The 23,832-nt window shown below is 40.0% G+C and overlaps 1 protein-coding gene across 1 annotated transcript in view; it reads right to left on the reverse strand.

Annotated features, from left to right (window-relative positions):
• Positions 1-23,832, reverse strand: part of LOC110153159 (inactive ubiquitin carboxyl-terminal hydrolase 54-like) — a 76,407-nt gene that overhangs the window by 30,295 nt on the left and 22,280 nt on the right. The window contains exon 2 of the mRNA XM_055162858.1: positions 4,410-4,994. Within this exon, the coding sequence (XP_055018833.1) occupies positions 4,410-4,610 (201 nt within the window). The 5' untranslated portion in view covers positions 4,611-4,994. The remainder of the gene's footprint in view (positions 1-4,409; positions 4,995-23,832) is intronic.

Genomic DNA, 23,832 nt, shown 5'->3' on the forward strand with positions numbered 1-23,832 from the left:
ATACCAGGAGTTGTGTTTTGTTTCATTCACACATGTTTGAGTAACGCTTTATTATTAATCTGTGTAGATCTCCAAAGCTCAAAATGCTCTGTTCCACCTTGTGATGTCATGAAACTGTAGTTTTTAAGATAACAGTGACCTTTTTCTTTTAGTTCAGTAGAGATTAGCAATAACAGAGCTGAAATTATCCAAATGATTTTAGTAAAGGTGTTTGGAGTTTAAAAACCTGAGTGGCCATGTTTACATGATGTTTTTTTAATTCTGAATTAATTGTTCTGATATAAATAGTTCGGAATTAAAATATTCTCCTTTGAGTTTACATGGAAGTAATAATTACGAATTGAGGTTTACATCGAAAACATGTTAAATCGTCTTTATTTAATTCCATTGAACGTCTGGGGGTGGGGAAGGGTTCTGATTGGACAGGGACATGAACGTATTTACGTCGACCAGAAGAAAACACACACTTCAGCTGCTACTGGCTTTTTTGTCATCTCTGTTTGTTGTTATGCCACAGACACTTACATGATATGAACTTTTTTAGCAGTCGTTCTGATGATAATTAAGCAGCAGCTCGAGGTTCTCTCATCACTCTTTACATCTGTCAGCTGAGCAGGAGAAAGGAAAAGCGTCTACCGCAGCCCACTCCTGCATCCCGCTCGCAAATCTAAAGAGAAGTGGATGAAAGTCTGAAGCGAGAACTGGTGGAGCTGGATCGTCTGGGACACGTCAGAAGTGCGACCCAATGAGCATGCGCTGAAAGACCACAATTATTTTATATAAATAAACCACCCACTTACTTTGGAATTAAGTTTAATTCCGAGTAATCATTTTCATTAGGAATTAAGTATGTAAATGATCGTTTTAAAGCAGAATCAGTTTTTATTCAGAATTAAATTATTTTTATTCAGAATTAGAGCTCTCCTGTAAGCGTGGCAAGTGAAGCACTTCCAGTATTGCCACATGACATCACAAGGTGGGAAAGAGCGTTTTCAGTCTGAGAGAAGAACTCAATATGTAGGATTTGTGAGTTAAACATGTATCAGTGAAACAAAGCACAACTCCAGGAAAGTTTTTGATGAAGAACATTATAACATATAGATCTGAAAATAGTGCAATATAGGATTTGCTTCTCAGTGCTCGTGGGCTCTGTAGCTCCCACACACTCACACAGTTACACAGTCCAGTCTTGCCGAGCAGTTAGCGGTGATGACATGTGTGTACAGACTGGCATTACTGCAGTGTGTGGTTGGAAGGCTCAGTTCCAGTGGAAGCCTTTAATGGGTGTTTGTGTCTTCACCCTCTGTCATTTGTGCCCCTCCCACTCGGAGTTAAGAGCGGGTGAGTCTTAATGAGAGCTCCCACCTCTGTTCCAACAGCGTGCCCGTAGACGCTAACACCAGCCTCTTTAAAAAGCTCCGGTGAGATTATAGGCCACAGTGGCACGAGGTGGAGTCTGGCTGGCTGCTGTCTGGATCGCTGTGGTGGAGCTGAGTGTGGAAAAGGCTCAGAGATAGATACAAACAGATTACTCAATAAACAAGTCCACACACTATGATGGGGCTCATCAATTCATATACTAGAGATGGGAGACACTTTGAAACACATGAGACTGGGTCCATGAGGATGAGATGAGACCAGATTTTGACAGAATTTTAAGAATAAAATGTGTGGTTCAGTTCACAATTTTGGCCTCACTATTTCTTATTTACTCACTTATTGATACACTGTTTGCTGGAACTACAACTTCGCAAGAGGTTTAACTCACCAGACCTTTTAGTCCAATCCAAATGTTTCCAAACACATGAAAAAACAATTTCTACATGCACATATTAGATTCATATTTAGCAAAATCGATTTTTTGAAGCTTTATACCATGTTATGATGTTATTTCCTTATCAAAAACATGCCTGAAGTGGTTTTAGATGTCATCCATGCACGTTTGAGTAATCCAGTGATCTCTCCCAGGCCCTTTTCAAACCCTCCTCAGAGTATGAGCCTTTTCAAGAAACATACGTCACCCATTCTCCCGTACAACAATTTTCCACAACTTCACAAACCTGATGCGATGCGCTGTCATTTCGTTTGCGGGATGCATGCCAATTGTGTTGTGAGTGTGCTCTAAAGGGGGAGTGATTTAGCATGAGGAGCAAAGGGAGAGGGGACACAGAGCGTGAAAAACTGAACTGAACTGAAAGCTCTGTTTTAGCATACCGTATTTTCCGCACTATAGGGCGCTCTGGCTGCTGGTGTTTTTCGCTGCGTGGTCGCTGTCTACTCCGTGTGTGTTTGCGTGCGCTGCGGCTTTGTAGTTTACTGAAGTCGTGCTGGGACACCCGAGTGGATTCGTGTATAGGGCGCTCTGGATTGTGGGGTGCGCAGTCATTTTTTGATGGGTTTGGAGGCTTAAGAGCGAACCCTATGGTGTTGAAAATACGGTACTAATATGTGAACCAAGTATGTCATGTGTTAGCAGTAAAATTTAAATGTAAAATACTCCCTCTTTATGTATTTAAGGAGTTCACTGTGATAAATGGGGAGTTAAGTCAATAACTGCAAGTTTGCTGGTCCAAATATTTTAAAGTCATCCTGAAATCATGTGTCCTTTCAAAAACATGGACTGAAAGACAAAAAATAATGTGTGAAGTCAATGTTAGAATACAGATTATTTTGTTAATGTAACTATTCTTGGCATGGACAATAATTAAGTTTGTAATAAGTTCATTGGCTCCTTGCTTGTATAAGTGAAAATTCCTCTAATTTTAGAGCTGACACAGAAATCTTAGAACAATGTCCCAAACCAGCACTGTTTTCCTGTAAACCAGATGAGCAATCACATACTTATATTGTTATTACCAGACTAGAACTGATAATGTTAGTCATGACTGGAGTTTTATGACACAAACTGAAACAGTAACTCTGTGAAGAAGCAGGCCTCTTGGGTCACACAAGGTTATGGTACGATCTGTTTCCAAACACTGTGATGAAGGCTTAAGCGCAGACTGCATTTGTTTTCTTAGGGGATTATCTGATCATAAGACATAGACAGGGCTCATCCTCTAATCCCTAAATTACCTATTTAAGTGCATATGACAGGTTACAGTACTATTTCACTAAGACAAGGTTAATGCTATTATATTTCACTCAGAGAAATGACCTAGTTAATTCTAGTTTTATATTCTGATGACTTTTATACATTTACTTTCTGGGTGGAAGCGGGAAACAGATTAGTTGTAATATTGACACTAGACTAATAAAAATAGATAACAGCTTTATTTTGTTGAATCAATGTTGAATTTGTCTGGAAAAAATGAGTTTGTTGAACAGAAATGGTCCCTGCATTTTGGATGGAATTTTCTGTTAATGACATAAGTAGAGGGATACTGTTTTATAACTAAGCACTACTTCCTGTATTTTTGTACATTTCTTCTCAACTTATTCCACAAACTGCCACTTAACTGATGTAAAAAATATGACAAATATTTACCACAGATATTATCCAACAAAATCAAGTAATAATTAGAAAAAAATTTGATGCACTTGACAGGGTCCATACTACACTATTTTTCTGATCTCTGTTATAATGTTGTTTCCTCATAAACAGACCTGGAGTTGTCAACAAAATGTAGTCCTTACTGTAAAACATAGAAATGGGCAAGATAAAAACCCGAGGCACACCGACTGAATATGTTAAAAGTTCTTCATTTCATGGAGGGACGCTGACACGTTTCAACCAGTGAGATGGTCTTGGTCAGAGCATAAGTGTGGAACAGGACACACTGGTGTCATTAAATACAGTTCCACTGCAATCATGTGACAACATCATGTATAATATGTTCAGTCGGTGTTCCTCGAGTTTGTGTCGTGTCCATTGCTACATTTTACAGTAAGGGCAACATTCTGTTAAAAATTTAAAAAAAATAAAATAAAAAAATCAACCCTCGTAGAGTACCTGTAGTGTTATTTTTTTAAACTTAAAAAAAAAATTATAACTTTTTAATGAGCCAGTGAAGCACACTGCCTTTTCTCTTCATCTGATACCTGGAGTTTTGGGTCCGTCAAATGCTTGTCTCCATGGAGATGTTATTGCTTTGTATAGAATGTTTCACACTATGATATTAAATATTTCTATCTTCATGCAGACCAAACCAGACCAAGTTACAGGTCAGAACTGTGGAGAGGCGACCCCGCTCAGAGTCACGTTTTTATATATAGGTAGGTATCGGTATTTTAGCTATAAAACCACCTGTACTTTAATAAATGTAAGGTAGATCTGTTTAAAGTCATACTGTGGAACATTCAAGGCAGAGCAATGACATACCAATAGAAACAAGCAGTTAACAGACCCCAATCAAAAAGTGGCATAGTGCAGCTTTATGTAACGTGTGTAATGTTTTCGTGGCGCCCACCTGCAGAGCACTGTTCAGGAAGCAGCTGTTCTGGCCCGGCTCGTTGCTCAGGCCTTTGCTCGGGGCGATGGACGTCATGGTTCTCGGAGTCAAAATTTCCTGCATCCCTCCGCCGGTGCTCAGTCCTGCTCCGACCGCACTGCTCCCTCCTCCTCCTCCGCCGCCACTGCCTGAAGCAAAGTAGTTCCTCTTCCACGACATAGCGCCTTCCTCGTTTTCGTCTTGGGATTAGCTTACTAAAGTCCGTTCGGGTCTGATAAAAGATAGGCCCATTTCCACCAAGCGTAAAGAGGATAGTGAAATATTATAGACTGAAAGACCGAAAAAAAAAAAATCTTCACAAAGCTCTGGAACCAGAAGCAAAATACATTCCAACAAACTTGTCAAATCTCTTCTCGACTACTTAAATCTCCTTGCAGTTATAATCCCGCCGTTGACTTTGTGGGCTAAATATGAGTTGACCTCTGACCTCTGCGGACAAGGTGACACGTGCTAATGAGATGTCTGTGTGTCCAGTTCGCCTTCGTTTCGGGAGCAGCGGCACAGAGGGGCAGAAACAAGGGTTCAAAGGTCACAGCGCCAGATCTGCGGAGGAGAGGGACAGGTGTTAAGATAGGAAGCTGAAATAGATACACTCGATACTGGACTGTCCCCGAAGGGAAATCTGTCCTCTGCATTTGACCCATTTTCAGAGTTGCTGGGGCATATATAAAGATGACTTGGCACATGATCAAATGAAGTTAAGATGAGGTGTTGGTTCTTAAAGTGACACAGAAGCAAATATTACAATTCGGCTATAAACCCATGTGTTTACGTTCATGTTATGTCATCTTTGTCCAATCAAATAAAATAAATAAATAAACAATATATAGCATAGTGTAGTATAGTAAGACTGTTTAGAGTGTATAGAGACAACACTGCAAAAAAGCTTGACCAAATGTTAAGATATAAACACTTAAATCTATCAGAAAATTACTTAAAAGTTGTGAAATTATCCGTCCATGCAGAAAAATCATTTTACTTGACAAGTTATCTTAAAATAAATACTATCTCTTAACTAGAATGAAGCATTTCAGAACTAGTAAGTAGATAATAAATCTGAAACCAAGATGAATGACCTGATATAAGTTTTAAAATCTTGGCCAGGTCAGAGAAATTTGCAATGTAGAATTTACTTAAATAAACAAAATACACAACCTTGGTAAAAAACAAACAAATAGGTGTTAAAAGTCATGAAATAAAATGAGCACATTAGGACAATTCAAGGACAACTCAAGAAAAACTTCTATTAAAAATGTATAATATGTATAATTACAATATATGAAGGTAAGTCTCTTGGTATCTTTTTTGTTACATTCATATTTTTTACTCTTTATTATATGATATTGTGATGTGTGAGTTACTGTGTCCAAGTCAGTTGTTTCTTTGTGGAATAAGGTTTGTCTAAGTCTAATTTTAAGTAAGCCATTCTTAACTGATCAAAATCAACCTTACGTATTTGCTCGACAAAAATGCTTCTCATATGCATTTTTCAACCTTAACTACAACTTACATCATTTTTAGCGTATCATCTATCAGCCATAAATCTAAAGCAGAGGCCAATATTTTGTTTGACCCAACCAGCAGCTTCAATATGCAAGAAAAATATATGGAGAAATCTTTATTTGAACACTTAAATCCAAAGAGCGACCTGCAAAAACATGACTACACTGGACTCTATACAAGATTGTAATAAAAGAAGATTGAGGATGAGTTTGTACTAAATTTTAATTTGATGATTTGGGAAAAAATACCCAAGTTGCTCTACATATCGGCCCAAAAATATCAGCAGAGACCGTGAAAAAAACGCATGTTGGTCAATCTCTAATCTTGAAGCCTGCTTGTATTTTGATTACAATAATTTCAGCTCAAAATTGTTGCCTATAAACACCACTGAATGAACTGCAAACAAAACCGTGACATCATATTTGCTTTGCGCTGACACTCTCCAAGCAGTAATAACAGAGGAAGTGACAGTGAGACGTTCACCTGAGACTGTGTGCTCTGTGTGTGTTTGTGTTTGTATGTAAGTGTGTGTGTGTGAAGGTAAGGCTTGGGTCAGAGCTGAGGAGCTGAGGGGGATTAGCCTGATCACTGTCTGTCTGTGTGGATTAGGCCTTGTGTACGCGCCACGTCTGCGGAGGGAAGCACGTCCTCATTCATCACCGACACACCTTTAAAGCTTCACCAAGAAAAATATATCAAGTTAAAAGGTCCATTACGCTATTTTCTGAGCTGTTCTAATGTAGTTTCCTCATCAAACACACACTAGGAGTTGTGTTTTTTTTCATTCACACATGTTTAGCACAAACCCTGCAGAGTTCTTCTCTCAAACAGAAAACACTCTATTCCACCTTGTGATGTCATGTGGTAATACGGGAAGTGCTCTGCTGTGTTTTAAACTCCATACACCTTCAATAGGTAAAAAGTAGCTGTTAATTTGAAAACTACAGCTTCATGACATCACAAGCTGGAAGACAGACTAACAATAAAGGATTACTCAAACATGTGAGAATGAAACAAAATACAACTGCAGGTCTGTTTTGGGGGATATAACATAAGATTTAAAGCTCACAAGAGACAATTTTGTGTAAAAAGGTAAACAGCTAGATATAAATCCAAAGTTTGTAGGATGAATAAATATTATTGGTGTATAACATTTGTGAGCTTTGCGAAAGACAATTGGCTCCATTTTTCTTTGCAGGCTTAATGGTCTACATTAGGGAGGCACAGTGGGGTTTGCACATTTCCAAGTTACTAAGTAGACTGAGAGCATATTTTATATAAATGAGCTTTTTCTGCAACAGTTATAGAATGTGTAAAGAAGTGGACTAAGTGAGTGTGACGTCACCCACAGCACTTGGCTCCACTCAGATGAATAGATTATTTTTAATGGACAAAATAGTGGGAAAAAGCCAGGATCATGTAGAGCGGGTTAATATGAACATTTTAAGACCAAAATGACGAGGCTCACAGCAGAGGTTACATAGAGAGGAGCCACAATATTCTAATGTAAGACAATGGGAGCGAGGGCCAGAAGGAGATGGAAGAGAAGCATATGAAATTCCTATTTGGAATATATGTAGTCTATGGCAGCGATAATAAGCCATAATCAACAGTAGAGACGCATCATAATATTTGAGGAAACAGTTGGTTTATTTGACCATAATTCTTATTTTATTGTACAGCATAACAAATATTATACAGACATTCAAAACTGGTATTAAATATATTTTTTTAAATGCTAAATGTTTTTTTTTTTTTTTGCCAGATTAGGCTGGACCTTTAATTAGAAGTAATAAGTAAGTCTATTTATGCAGGCTCATTTTGGCCTATAACTAGACTCCGATAAATTGGTCAAATCAAATCAGATCAGAACTGTCAGAAGTGAAAAAGCTGGATCAGTGCAGCCCTAACCGATACACCGATAATGATGATTCACTATAGACATTAACTAATTAACGATAAACACCCATGATGTAATACAAAGAAGTCTAAATACAACATTTAAGATCATTATTTTGCATTGAATGCCTCCATTATTTGCATAATTAAAATCCTGAGGACCTAGATTTTCGGGTTTAGCAGGATGCATGGGAGCACCTTCTGGCAGGACCTGATCTCTGACAGAAATATTCATACGCTGAAATCCAAACTGCACCTGACACATCTGAGAGGCGCAGCCAATCAATCGGCGCGTTCAGCTTTGGAGCTTTCTTTTCCTGGTGATGCTCTCTCAAGTTGTTTTGGTGTAAATTAGATTATATAACAAGCCGGCAGTCTGTCGCAGTGGCCCGTGCACACACACACATATACACAAATGCACGCACACACACACACGGGCACATACACACTCAGAGTTGTAATCACCTCTAATTCTCAGAGCTGGCTGGCTGCCGGCTCCATGCTGGCGCTGTGCTCTGATGGTGCTAAGGGCACGGGTGGGAGCACTGGGAGGAGAGAGATCGTGCCCGGGGGGGTACGGGCACGGAGCGGGGAACGTGTTGTGGCAGCGGGCACACGGAGAGCCTGGCACGAGCTATACCACCGATTTATATATAAACTACACACTGTTTAGAGACTGTAAACAGGATACATCTGCGCTGCGCACTATGAACCTTAATGGAGCTCATGTTTTGGTGCAATTTAGCAAATCATATGTTCCAATACGGCAGGCCCTAACTGACAGTCAAATCATGATGACCAATAGAAGGTGAACAATAGGCTGCACAATAGGCCTTATATCACAATTAAACCAAACTTGTAATGTGAGTTGGCACAATTATCAAAAAGCAGGCTGCAATTATTTAGATAATAGAAAGTCCTCTAGTTAACCTTGTAGAACAAGAAAGATTCCCACGGTATCTGTGAGCTCACAAACTCACGAGAATCCATCTTTCCTCTTGTGGTGGATGCCTCTGCCACAACTCTATGATGTCAGTATTATTTCACTTCATTTGTACTGAGTTGATTATATTACACATGATTTGATTCCTTTGTTTGGACTTGTGTTCTGGTTTGGGTGCACACATTTTGGTTGATATGGTTCTGAGTTGTTTACTTACACTTGTTCTTTTTGGGGTTTTTTGAGTGCCGATGGAGGATGGCGAGACCATGAATGACTCAACACAGGGGGAGGGGGGAGCACTATTTAGTTAGTTTTACTAGGTTTGTTTGTTTAGTTTGCTTTGGGGTCACTTCGTCATCACTTATTGTTTTCTGTATTGTAGTTGTATGCCTTCTTGTTATTTTGATTAAGTTGGTTGTTTGGTTGATTGTTTGGTGTGGTTCCCCTCTCTTGTGTTCAGTTTTGGTTGGTCCTCAGGTATTTGCACACCCCTGTTCCTTTGTTAGTTGGATTGGTTTTGTTCTGTTTGGTTTGATTTGAGTTGCCCCAGTTGGACCGGGCTTTTTTTGTTTATGATTTGCTTAGTTTGAGCCTTTGTTGGATTATCTCCTTTGTTGACTTTATTGGATTTGGACTTCTTTTTGTACCTTGTCTTTGCCTTTCTGTTTGGTCCACTATCCCCCTACTGGTGTGATAGGGCCGACAGGTGGTGGGAAACCAATCACGTCACAGCATTGAGTTTGTGCAGAAGCCAGGATATCTTCTAGTCTGCAATAACAAAATATCTCATGTTTTTATAGGAAATACTGTACCTGTAGTTTAGACCTCGCATGGGATTTTTCTATTAGTTAATCAGTCCATATTTCAGTCTTCTTTCAAATGTCAGTGCTCCTGGAGTTGTTTCCAATGTGGACTCCAAACATAATTTATTTTTGGTCATATTTATCAGAAATCTAATTGTAATACCTGTCAGGAACTGTTTTCCAAAATCGTGCAGTCTATTTTACAAAGCGTGAAAGTACATCTGTAGTCTGGTCTATCTGGTCAAAATATCAGCACGGAGGACGTAGCAATCCAAGAATAACATTGAGTGCATTTTGTTTATCCACATTTTTGGCTCTTCCACTTTCCTCTCTTAAACTCTGCACTCTCGCTGATAGAGAAAAATCCAGTTTCAAAAGCAGCAGCCCGGGCACTAGAACTGAAGCTGCAGGAGTGGCTGACCTCATTGGCAGCCTGACGGGGTAAGATTTGGGCCCTAATCACTAAAAGGAGAGCTCATGAATATACAGTCGCCCTTCACCAAAATAACTCCAGAGAATTTGGTAATGTGGAGCACTTGACTCGGTGGATTGGCGGCGGTGAATAGAGGAATTAGCAGCTCATTGGCTCCCTTCGAGACCCTGAGACCGGCCACGTCTGGAGTCAAGGACGGAGGGAGACGGTAGCAGGTACGTGCACCGTCTGACCTCCAGAACAGCCAAACACCAGAGACGTACTTAAAGAGGAGGTACTATGCAAAATGTACTTTCTGCAGCTTTCTACCACATTGTTTTCTTATTAAAAACATACCTGAAGTGGTTTTAGACATCATCCATGCATGTTTGAGTAATCCAGCGATCTCTCCTGGGCCCTATTTGAACCTACCGTACGGTTAGCACTAAGATTCTGAACAATGCGCCGCCCACAAGCCTACGTCACCCATGCTCCCACTTGACAATTTTTAAGGGTGCACAGGAAAGAAAGACTCATGAGAATCAAAAATCAGGTTGAAATGAATTACACATTTTAATACGTTGTTTTTGCAAAATATAGTGTTTTAATAAAAGGTAACATGGTGATCTAAATGTGTTATGTGTTAGCAATATCCCATAATACCCTCTCTTTAAGTTGTTTAAATAGAAGAGTAAATAAGTCTCCTCATGAGGCTGTATGCATGAATTATACAGTTGAATCATAATTTTCTCTGAGTTAAAAATGCACTGAATCTTGGCAAGTACTAAAGATGATATAACTAGGGCAAACTGAAATCGATGGTCTCTCAGGAAGTATAATATCAACAGAGAATAGATAAAACATATTTTCAAATCTTTGTAGCTCTGAAAGAAAGTGGTTTTGGAACGGTTAAGCGCTAAAATCCATCAGAAAACTCATCACGACGTTTAGAGCTTCCAGATTATTCAAAATTCGAGACACGAATTGTAGTAATGCATTTGATGAAATTTCCAAATAGTTACTGTGTACAACTTCCTAACCCTGTAGTTCAGACATTAGAGGTATTTCTGTAGTAGGGTCGTCAAAAGTATCGAAAATCAAATACGAATCAATACTGAAACTAATATCCGATCATCAAATACGAATCAATACTGAAACTAGTATCAAAACTAGATCACATCCCATTATTACATCTAAAGAAAGAGTGTTTGTATTATCATCGTGGTATCAGAATCAGAAATGAGATCAAAAAAGAAAAGTTAACATTTTTTGTATTATTCTTCAGTTTAGCAGTTCATATTTCTTTTTTTTTCTTTTTCAAATGTTAACACTCCTTACTGGTGTATAGTTTTTATGTTTCAATTGTGCACTGTGGTCTCGAATCCTGATTCTGAAAAGCTTAACTACAAATCTAAAGGCAAGCTCACTACAGTAGTCGCAAAACTCACTTTCTAATCTTTTTCACTAATACTGTGTCAAGGCTACACTCAAACTTTTGTGGAATCTGCAACTCTACACTATGAATCATCCCCAAATCCAATCTGATCCCAACTTTTTAAATACCATTCTTGATTTATGAGTCACCCATTATAGCTGGCTGCACTATATTATTGCTTTGTGCCTCTGTAGCTCTTCCACATTCGATACAGACATTTGAGACAATGCACTGTACCCTGTGTAAAGTGAGATTTGTGTATGTTATCACGGCTATAAAGTTAGACATCGGAGTTGGTGATTAATCTCGCTAAAATGTCTCCTTTGGCTCTTATTGTAAAGGGAGTAGAGAGTGGTTTTGTTCTGTAATTCACGCTCCTTTTGAGAGCTGAGATTTGAAAACACTTGAGGGCGCGTTTCTTATTTTCCATCCGTCATACTTGAGGAGACACTGGCCGCTCATTCAAAAGAGTCTGGAGTGGTCTTGGCTGGCTCCGGCGGTCGCCACGGTGACTCACGGACCACGGTGCCAGGCCAGCTTGTGTTTAGAGGAGAGCCAAACTTGTGCTGCCGTATGTGCTCCATTCAAGTAAACGAATATAAACAACACCTGCTATTATGCGCCATGCTACACAATCTATGAACTGAAGATATGCAGTTCAGGCTTAGGGCTGGGAATCACAAGGTCCCTCACGGTTTGACACTCAATAGTCCAATGAGGTTCATTTGGTCTTCCCATAATTTATGTTATTAGGTTCATAACTTAATATGTTATTAAGATCCCTAGAGACAGAAGACAGAAACGTGTCCACAGGACTATAAACCAGGACGAGGCGGCTTTTTACTCTCACACACCTGCGATACTGTCCTGAGGAAGTCGGACTGCAGATGGCGCTGTTGTTCTGCCTACACCGGTAGGAAGACAGGGCCAAAACCTGTATAAATCAGCTGACTAGACAGGTCACAACAACATCACGTGACCACTCTGAGGAAGACCACGAGTGAGCATTCCAAACTGTCAGGCATGGAAACGAACTTTTGGTCTGAAAAAAAAACTTAACAATTGATTGACATATGGCTTACAATACCATATCAGCAACAATATTTCTTTGTTAAACTACTACTTGAGCTAAATTTATATGAAAAACATCTATGTTAATCATCAAAACAGTGAATATGTCAAGTATGTTGCATATAATACCATTAGGCTTGATCTACTGTGTCCTAAGCAATGTAACTTCCCATTTTCAATAAATTTTCTCAATGTTCAAGTCTAATTGTTTCAAATTTGATTTCAAAACTAAGGAATAGACTCAATACTCAATACCAATTCCAACACCATGAATAACATAAATCTCTTTAAATTCTTAAGACAACAGAACGTGATTTTCAAGATTTAATAGGACGTTCTTTTCTATTCCCATGTGGTCTTAAATCTGTGTAATCCCTCAGTCTTCCAGGAAGTTTCCATAGAGGTCCATGGGCGTATACTAGTCTATGTAGATCATTCTAAAGCTATTCAGGAAAGGTTCATCTGTCCTGTCAAAGTATACAGCAGCGTTCAATAACAACACTGTATCACAAAATTTTGTATTACGATATATTTTTATTTCAGTATTTGTGCAAACCCCTATTCAAAATTAGCTACAGGAATCACGCCATAATAAAGCCCGTCTAGTGTCAATGACCTGAGGATTAAGCTGCCAAGGGTTAATTGAGTAGGTGTGATAGTGGTAAGAGAGTCAACAGGGGACTCTGGAGTGTATGACAGGTTAGAAGACTTTTCTCACACATAATTACAGTCGATTTTACTACAAAAATGTCTAGTTTAGTCAGTTTACTTTTATTCTGGTGAAGTAGCAGATATAGGTCTGATATTTGAACTTTTTGCTGTATAGACTATCATCTTTAAATCTCCAGCATGGATCAATTTTTTTTTTTTTTTTTTTTTTTTTGGGCCAACCAGCTGCATAAAGAATATACACAGCTTTATTTGAACACTTCAATGCTGAAAGAGCAATGCAAAAAATGACTATGCTGTTCTCTTAGGTCTGTGGTAATAAAAAAGGGGGTTTAGGGGGAGTTTGTAGTAAATTTAAATGAAATCATTAGGGGAAAATAATCAAAATCGGCCAAAAAATATCTGTACAATCAGTATCGGCCCTTAAAAAAAACAACACAAAAACACAACACCATAACGTTAACAAGAGTCAAAAGTTGTCAAAACTACACAATACTTATGGAATAGCTAATGACACTTTTGATTAGTCAAATGTTATAGATGTTATTGTTTTGTCTGGAATGTTTCACAGTATTAAACCTTTCTATCTTCATGGAGATCAAACCAGGACAAGTTACAGGTCAGATCTGTGGAGAGACTACTCCGCTCAGTCAGAACACCAGATTTTCTTGGTATTTTTGAGCTACAAAACCACTTGTGATCCATAGAAATCAGCAGGTGTCGGACCCTCATCCAAAAAGTTACATAGTTCACCTTTAAGGACTGGGAAATAACAGGACAGGCAGCCTGGTTTTATCTGTTAGCGTTACATTGTGTTATCAGCGCATCTACGTGAGCATTTTTATGAGACCTCATTATACTGTCAGTTCATGGGCCAAACCAAAGCTGCTGGATGCTTGGGAGTTGGGACTGTTCTATACCAAATGAAATACACGCCAACATCCCATAAACCGCCCAGAGAGATGGTTAAGCTTCCTCGTCAATAACTGCTAAAACTGGCAGCGAAAACAAATGAAATGTCAAAGTGGGATCAATAGAGCATGTGCAGGCTTCAGGGCAACCCAAGCTTCAGTATGTGAAGGTTAGCGCTTGTTAGCATTCTTGCGCTATCACTGCTAATAGTAAACGGCACAGAAGCCACAACACTGGAGTAACAGACATGCAAAACTGTATAGCGAATACCTTTGTTATCCCACTGAAGAAATGTAAAGGCTACACTACACTACACTGACTCTCGTGAGCTTTAAGATGTGTTGTTTTCTGACTGCAACATACATGGAGTTGTTTAGGGTGTCCAGGTTTTCAAAAGAAAAAAACTGGGACATCCCTGGTTTGGGTAGGTTGAAACAAGCGAGCAATTAAGGAGAACTGTTATGCAATCTGCCCTACATGTGAGTCAGTATAGTCACATTTTCTTCGTGTTTTGGTGATTTTTTTAAGCAGCGTTTCTGTATTTTACCTAAACAAATTACTCTTATGCCTCTCTTTACTGTTGGCAGGTGTCAGATTGGTCAAAAATAGGAACACCTGGGACATTTCTTGTAAAAACTGGGTCAAATCACTCATTTTGGATACATAAGCTGGGACAGGGGACATGGGGCTCAAAACTGGGACCGTCCCAGGTAAATAGGGATGTCTGATCACCCTAGTTTTGTTTCACTCACACACGTTTGAGTAATCCCTTATTATTAGTCTGGCTATGTCTCCAAAGCTCAAAATGCTCTTTTCTAACTTGTGATGTCATGCAGTGGTGGCTTTCAAGTTGACAGCTACCTTGTACCTTTATTTCAGTGGAGATCGGCGATTCAAGGGCTGAAATCATCCAAATGATTCTAATGAAGGTGTATGGAGTTTAAAAACACTACGGAGCACTTCCCGTATTCCCACATGACATCACAAGGTGGAACAAAGTGTTTGAGCGAAGGGTTTATATGTTAAACTTGTGTGAACAACATTAGAACATAGATCAGAAAATAGTGTAATATGAGCCTTTAAATCATGACAGACTACAAGAGTTTGACGTTACAAAACTGATTCAAAGACTAGGAGCGATTTGGAAAAAATATTTGAATTTTTGTGACAAACTTTGCGAGTGTGGTTCATATTCTAAACGAGTCCAGATCAGCTGACAAAAAGACTGAAATGTGAACTGACAAACTAATACAAACTCCACAATACAAGAATCACATTTCAGTTTGTGGAGGAAATTACGGTACTTCAGAAATGGCCGTCTTTGGATTTGCTAATTGCGTCCATTCAAATTGTAATTTGGATTCTATTGTGATTAATCTTCTCTAACTTGAGTAACTGAAATGCAAATTCCTTTTTTATCCCTGTGAAGAAACTTGACCGAGACAGACACCAGTTTGTCATTACAACAGTGATTCAAAGGCTAGGAACGATTTGAGAAAAATATTAGAATTTTTCTGACAAGGTTCGTGATTGTGGTTCACATTCTAAACGCGTGCAGAGCAACTGACAAAAAGACTGAAATATGAACTGACAAACTAATACACTATACACGAATCACATTTCAGAACATGTTTGTACAGATATAAACAGCTTTTTTATACAGAATAAGAGAATTTTGTTGTTTGTGGGGGAAATTATGGTACTTCAAAAATTGCCGCCTGTGCGATTTGCTAATTGCATCCATGTAAGTTGTAATTTTGATATGATTGTGGTTAATCCAAACTTGAGTACCTGACATGTAAATGTATTTTTTTATCCATGTGAAGAAACTTGACCATGACAGACTCTAGTGTCATTACAAAAGTTATTCAAAAGATGTAAACTCTACTGTGGGTGTGCAAAAATACTGAAATATCAATGTATCATATAATTTAATGTGATGATACATTATTGATATCGGAGGCTGCTGAGTATATTTTCATATATTTTACTCAGTTACTTTGTTACAGAGCTACAGTTTTGTTGCTTGAAGGAAACTTGTTTAGGCAACATATTTGACATTTTCACTGTTTTGATGAGTAAAATATTTGCGTGTCATGTTCACTTTGCACAAGACATGGTTTAATAAAGACTTAAATTAATTTTGTTGAACTGTATCAAATCGATTTGGAATATATCAAATATATTGAAATATATCATATTGAATCAAAAGTGCACTGTATCGAGATATGTATCACATAGGTAACTTCTTAATGATACCCAACCCTAATCTCTACGACTGCAAAATGATCAGCAGACCACCGACATGCACTGAACAACTATTACAAAAGCCCTAACCAACATCCTTCCAGGTTTTAAGTACAGCATTATCATAAAATCGTCATAGCCCGACAGCTACTTCTGTAATCCAATTTTCTAGATAACTTTTTATGACGGTCAACAGTCATCAACATTCTCTAGGCGTGTGATTGCTAACTGAAGGCTCTGCTGTCTGTGGCTTTATAAAACTTTAATCTGAGCTTTATTTCAACACAGTCTGAACATAAAGAAGTGACTTGGCTGGAATTACAACAGGTGAGCTGATTTGTGCTGTTAAAGAATTTTCAAAGTATCTTAAAACTTTTTGACAGTGCTTGCGAATGTATACACTGTAGTAACCCTGGTCCACTCTGATCACTGGTTTACACAAGAGGAAGGGCATCCAGGGTAAATATCTGCCAAGTGATTCTAGCCTTATTTATTGCTAGACAGTCATCCCTAAAAACTTACCTTGGGTTTTGTGTCACCATATTTTATCCTCTCAAACTTTTCCGACAACAACTTTTTCTAAATTGTAAATGTGTATCTGTTTTGTGGGTTTTCAGAGAATGTAAAAACTTGTTTGAAGTTATGGAATCATGGTAATCCTTCTCCATTCTGATCACAGAGGAAGGGCATCCAGTGTAAAAAATCTGTCAACTTGCCTGTCATTTTCTTGGATTTTGTGTCACCGTCTGGTATCCTCTCAAACTTTTTCGACAGCAACTTTTTCTTCAACTCTAAACGCATTTCATTTCAGGACATTTAGCGTTGCTTCCTGATGGGACGCTTCTGTCAAGACTCCACGGGCTGCTGGCTTCACGTCGTCGGCATCTCTTCATATTATTTCAGTTTCCGTGTTCCCCCTCATTATGTCCCCCGCTGTGGATGCATTGTTCTAATTTTCTCTCTCTCACATTCCTGGGCGGTAGCAGCTTCCATCGGCCCAGTGAATAAACAGTAAATCATCCAGGGTGGGGGGGCGATGGGGCACCTCCTCCTCTTCTTTCAGCGCATTATTTTCCCATGAATACTGACGAATAATCTTCCTTGAATTTAAAGCCCGTGCCAAAAGAGCTTCAAGGGCCCATATTATGCTATTTTCTGAACTATGTTATAAAGTTGTTTTCTCATCATAAATATACTTGAAAATTGTGTTTTGTTTCATTCACATATGTTTAACACACATATCCTGCAGATTTAGGCTGAGTTAGGCTGAGACCCCCCCCAAAAAAAAGACTGTCTTGTGCTATGTACTATTTGCATTACCATTTTTTACTTGATCTCACTTGAACTGCACTAGTGTTTTTAGCTTAAATTGTTTCTCTGTGGTTACTGTAGTGGTTAGAGATGATGTTATTTGTTGTATCTGTGCACATAAATGTTTGTCCTGTCTTGTACTTTAATGTTTGTCCTGTCTTGTCTACGCCTGGGACAGAGAGAAACATCATTTAGATTAATCTGTATGTCTAGTACGTGAACTGACAATAAATCTAACTTTAAACTTTGAGTTCTTCTCTCTAACTGAATCCACCTTGTGATGTCATGTGGTAATACAGGAAGTGCTCCACTGTGTTTTTAAAGTCCACACACCTTGAACTAGAATCATTTGAATAATTTCAGCACTTGAAGTTCCAATCTCTACTAAGCAAATGTTAAACTCACAAGGTGGAACAGAGCAATTTGAGCTGTGGATATAACTGACTAATGTTAAAGGGTTACCCAAATACGGGTGAATGAAAAAAAAAAACACAACTCCAAGTCTGTTTTTGAGGAGGTAACAACATTATAACAAGGTTTAAAGCTCACAAGAGTCCATTTTGTGTGATATAGGTGTAATACATTATGCACCTCCTTAAAAAAATTGAGTTGTAGTAGTTTCATTCACACCTTTCAATAATCCCGCATTATTAGTCTGTCTGCATATCTAAAGTTATAAATGCTTTTCCCCCTTGTGATGTCATTAAGTGGTAGTTTTTAAGTTAATAGCTCATTTTAGCCTAACTGAACTGCTTTACTCTACTATACACCAGAATAGCCCTTAGTTGTTGCTATTTTACATGTTTGTATTACCCTGTTGTTGCCCAGTTGACACAGAAAGTCTCCAGTCTCTCTTTGGACTGAATAATGAACAAGTTTCAGTGATGCTAAAACATAAGCTTCTAAGTTAGGCAATTCCAGGGCTGAAATAATCCAAATGATCCTACTGAAGGTGTATGGAGTTTAAAAACACAGTGGAACGCTTCCTGTATTACCCTTTCATGACATCACAAGGTGGAACAGAGTTTTCGGTTTGAGAGAAGAACTCTAAACATGCATTGTTTGTGTGTTAAACGTGTGAATAAAACAAAACACAACTCCAGGTATGTTTATGATGAGCTGTAAAAATATTGCATAATGTAGGTCCTTTAAAGTATGTCTCACTTTCTGAAAATATCAACAGATTTATTGTTGCAACTTCACTCTCCAGTTCTTCATCAGAAGAGACTCCCGAGAACTTGAGGTTAATTTCTTTGTAATATTATCAGAGGATGTTTTTGCTGAGTGACTTTACCAGAAGCGATGATTCATGTTGGCGATTCAAACCCACAATTATGAGGCAGCAACAGAGACATTGGCTGCACACAAGAATCCATAAGAGACTTATGCGGGAATGAGCTCAAGAAACTGTTGAAACCACCTGAGATGACGTCCAGTGCTGAGGTCAGTTCATACTTTGAGGAGCATGTAATTCCCAAACCAGTGAATCAGCATCTATCTGTGAGTGCTGTGCAGACTCCTCTCTCCCTCTCTCTCAACTTCTGTGAACAAGTGTGCGTGTTCTACCTGTCACCACTGAGACAAACTTCGCACAAACAGAAGCCTTTCCGTTCCACCAGTGGGCTCCCACAGACACGGAGCTCACTCAAGTCCTCTTTGTAGTGAAGCAATAATATCTGACTGATACAAATGTGTCTGATAAGGTAGGACTCAAGAGAAAAACATTGCTGCTTCTTTAAAGAGTCTTTTCATCTGTAAAGCGGGTAATAGGACAGTTCTCCGTGCTTTATAACACATTGTTTGAAGTCTCTGCGCAGCGTCTTTACGCAGCACAGCGCAGTGCTCGCTTTGCTCACTACAAGAGACTGGGCTACATTACATCACTTCCAGCAAACTTAACGGGAGCAATGGAGACAACACGGCGCTATAGGCGAATACTATGCATCATTACAATAAAGTCTCTAGTAAAAACATCAAAATGGAAGACGTGAGGAGATATTTCCCGTTGGTAGAGCTAGCACGTCGTTACTACGAGCACACGGCTGCGCCTGGTGTAGCCGGTGCAGACGTAGTAAGAGCTGACGCCGGTCAATGAGAGAAACGGTCGCTCCGTCTGAACCACGGAAAGACCAGAGGGCAAGGGCGCTCTGAAAACGGACAAATACGAGAGGAGAGGGCTCACCTGTGGTCCGTGGAGCGGGCACAAGCCGCTGTAGTGGCCGTGCTGGTCCGTGCTGGTCCGGGGCTGAGGGGAGGCGGCGGGCATTGTGTGTTTTAAAGCGTGGTTTAAAGCGGCAGAATGAACGAAGCCAATGAAGCCAGAGGAGGGAGGGGGGCAGGAGGAGGGGGGGAGGGGGAGGAGCTACTACCTGCAGCAGAGCGCGCGAGCGGAGAGGGTGTGCGCGCGCGTGTCTGAGTCACGTGCGTTTGTGTGTGCTTCGCGCATATGTCGTCCGTTCACCAAATGTGCGAAAATGCGCCGAGTATGAATCTATTACTAATGTCATTACACCTCGAGTCTTTACTGCGAGCATCAGGATTAACAGAGAGAGACCAGACAGAATAAGAATGAGCTCATAAAACACAATAGACCCACGCCTATGGTCTAGTCAGCCTAATTGTATTGTAGGCTCATGTGTTGTGCTAAGACACATGTAATTAAGGCATTTGTACAACTAGCTTTAACTCCATAACCTTGAACAGCAAGAAGGAATCTCACGATATTTGTGAGTTCACAAACTCAGCACGGTTAAGCGGACAGACTGACCAATCACAAAGCAGCACTGAACCAAAACAAATATGGCAACGCAGACAGATGTACTTCAGCCTGTTTCAGCAAAAATACAGACTTAGATATAAACAAAGTTTATTGATCCACAAGGGAAATTTTTTGGACTATTGTGTTGTGAAAATGTGCAGAGGAAAGTGTTTTGTGCATTTGTGAACAGGGAAGATATCCCTGCTTTTCTCTCAACTGGGGTTTGATTTTTTTCTTGTTCCTCTGTTGTGACACCTCAGCCAATCACATTCAAATAATCACCAGGAAGTTCCTCCCAGTTGTAGAACTCTATCCAGAGCTACACATATCAATAACTCTGTGGCCTGAGGGTTCTTTATCACCAATATCCTACAAAGTGATTTCTAATACAGTTTCTACTATTTCTATATACTGCTGAGTATAGGGCAGAGATGAAGGCTGGGCGCTGACAGTGCACTGAGCATGCCTCGTCCCTCTTCCCCTCTCTTTCTCTCCCCACCTTTCCCTCCATCTCTCTTTCTCCCTTCATCTCCCTCTTTCTCGCTCTCTCCCCCTCTCTGTCCCTCTCCCCTTCTCTCTCCCTCTTCCCTGAGTGATTATCGATCTGCATATGGATCAGATCAGAGACACAGCGGCACATGGCAGAGTCGATAGCTGGCACAGCCCTCCGCACGAGCCCACGCAGAGGCCTTAATCACAGCAATGATCCCAACTACACAATGTAAACTATTTCATTAAAACATTTTACTTTCACTTTACAGCGGTTCAATAAGCAACTGGACAGCTACATGTGCAATGGTGCTCGAATAGGCTCTATGACAAATGATTATTACTACTCTCTTTCTAGCCATACAATTGCACAAGATGGTAAACAAAAGTCTTTAAAGGTGCACTATAGCATTTTTCTGGTGATGAGCCACCACGTGATGGTCTCCATGGAGATATTAAAGCCACTATATCTGATTTTTAAACCGTTTCCATTGGTCTAAAGTTATTCCTCCTCTTACGAGCACTCCAGTTATTTACAGCAATAAGTTTATAAGCACTTTTCACAACTTTCTAAGACCTGTCAGCTAGCATGCTACGGGCACACTTCCTGATACCCACACAATAAAACTTTTTAGAATTAAATACAGATGGTACACAGCTGACTTATTTTGACCTCAACAGTTCCGTCTACAATATACAGGGTGTCCCAAAAAAATTGAGATAATTTTGCAGGCCAATAATTTGGGCAATTCTTGTTGAAATAAGATCAAACTTTCACAGAATGTATAGAAACAGATCAAGATTTTAAATAAATTTTGTTCTGTATTCAGGTTGAGCCGTTCACTCCCAAAGAGAAGTCATTTTGCGTGCTGGAATATGCTCACACGCAGCCACCCACAACCAACTCCTAAACTGTTCAGTTTCACTGAGCTAAACTTAGTAGTTTTCAAGATAACTGCTTTTAAAATTGGGTAAATTTTTTTGGAACACCCAATATATATGTAGTCTGATTCATCAGCCAGTTTCACTTCGTGGAATCCATCTGACCTCGCAGCATTAGGATTCGTTGGCTCGACGGTAGGCAGGTACTTTCTTTATTTAACCTATCGCTGCCATTTAGTGGCTTGCCCTCTCCGGGTGGGTGGAGAGTTCCTGCCTCAAGTGGAGGAGTTCAAGTATCTCGGGGTCTTGTTTACGAGTGAGGGGAGGATGGAGTGTGAGGTTGACAGGCGGATCAGTGCAGCATCGGCAGTGATGCGGTCGCTGTATCGGACCGTTGTGGTGAAGAGGGAGCTGAGTCGAAAGGCGAAGCGCTCAATTTACCGGTCAATCTACGTTCCTACCCTCACCTATGGTCATGAGCTTTGGGTAATGACCGAAAGGACAAGATCGCGGATACAAGTGGTCGAAATGAGTTTCCTTCGCAGGGTGGCTGGGCGCTCCCTTAGAGATAGGGTGAGGAGCTCAGTCACACGGGAGGATCTCGGAGTAGAGCAGCTGCTCCTCCACGTTGAGAGGAGCCAGCTGGGGTGGCTCGGGCATTTGCTCCGGATGCCTCCTGGACGCCTCCCTCAGGGAGGTGTTCTGGGCATATCCCACCGGGAGGAGGCCCCGGGGAAGACCTAGGACACGCTGGAGGGACTACGTCTTTCGGCTGGCCTGGGAACGCCTCGGGATCCCCCCGGAAGAACAGGAGGAAGTGTGTGTGGAGAGGGAAGTCTGGGAGGCCCTTCTCAGACTGCTGCCCCTGTGACCTGACCCCGGATAAGCTTAAGAAAATGGATTGATGCTATTTGGTCATGACATATGAAATGTGCTGGAACGCTCAGTGATGTTCAAGTCATTGGCAGCACAACAGCAAACAAGGCAGAGAGTGAACATGGCTGTCAGCGAACGCTGTTGTTTCGACGAGGTGAACTTGCAAATTAAAGGTGCAATAAAAGCTGCTAAGTTTGTATCGTCTACAACCATCTCAACCACTTTGTTTACTGTTGTGCTGTACCACAAAAGGGACCCCAGACAGACGCTTGAGTTTGACGTCATGGCTTCACAGCTCACAGGTGATTGGCTGGTGCGTGGTCTACAACTTCCAGGGTTCTTGCAAACCATCTAGTAGTGTATTCTGATTCCTGATCTAGTCACTGGAGAGAAATTAAATTGAGCAGTGGCGTTAGGTGGTGCCAGCCTAGCTAGTATATGTGTACTATGTCTCTCTTATGTCTCTCTTATGTCTCTCTTTTTTAATTTTAATCTTCATGATTATTTATGTTTTGATTTGTTTTTATTATGATTTTAATGTATTTCTTATTCTGTAAAGCACTTTGAATTACTTTGTGTACGAATTGTGCTATACAAATAAACTTGCCTTGCCTTGCCTTGCCTTACTAGGGTAAGACAAAATTAACATAAATACATGGAGAAAAATCAGTGTACAGTCTGTCTTAAAACTGTCTCTGAAATAATCCTCAGAAAGGCATTAAATGTGTCTATCTTGTGTTTGTTCAGATGGCGTTTTTACTGCAAAAAAAAAAAAAAGTTTGGCTCTCTTAGGCACTGTGTTCAAAATAGGAAGTGAGCAAGGGTGGCACTTCCGGCTCCATTGACTCTGGATCCAGTTCACTTTGTATTGAAAAAACTGTCGCCCCCCTCTCTGTAACTGCTGCTGTCAGGCTTCTCATTTTGGTCTTAAAATATGTGTATTTGTACATGATCCTGGTGTTTTTATTTTGGCCCCTATAACTTCTAGTCTCGGTGAGCTTCATTTGACTGTTGTTGAACACTATGTGTGACATCACACTCCAATACAGTCCTCTCCATAGATCTGACCTATAACTTGGCCTGCATGTGCAGTCACCTGCACAATACACACACAAAAATGCTCTCAACACATTTGTAGGAAAAACTAGAACTGTCACAAAACGCAATAAAC

This window comes from Boleophthalmus pectinirostris, unplaced genomic scaffold (genome assembly GCF_026225935.1).
Source record: "Boleophthalmus pectinirostris isolate CB_2022bp ecotype Guang Dong unplaced genomic scaffold, ASM2622593v1 HiC_scaffold_5, whole genome shotgun sequence".
NCBI lineage: Eukaryota > Metazoa > Chordata > Actinopteri > Gobiiformes > Gobiidae > Boleophthalmus > Boleophthalmus pectinirostris.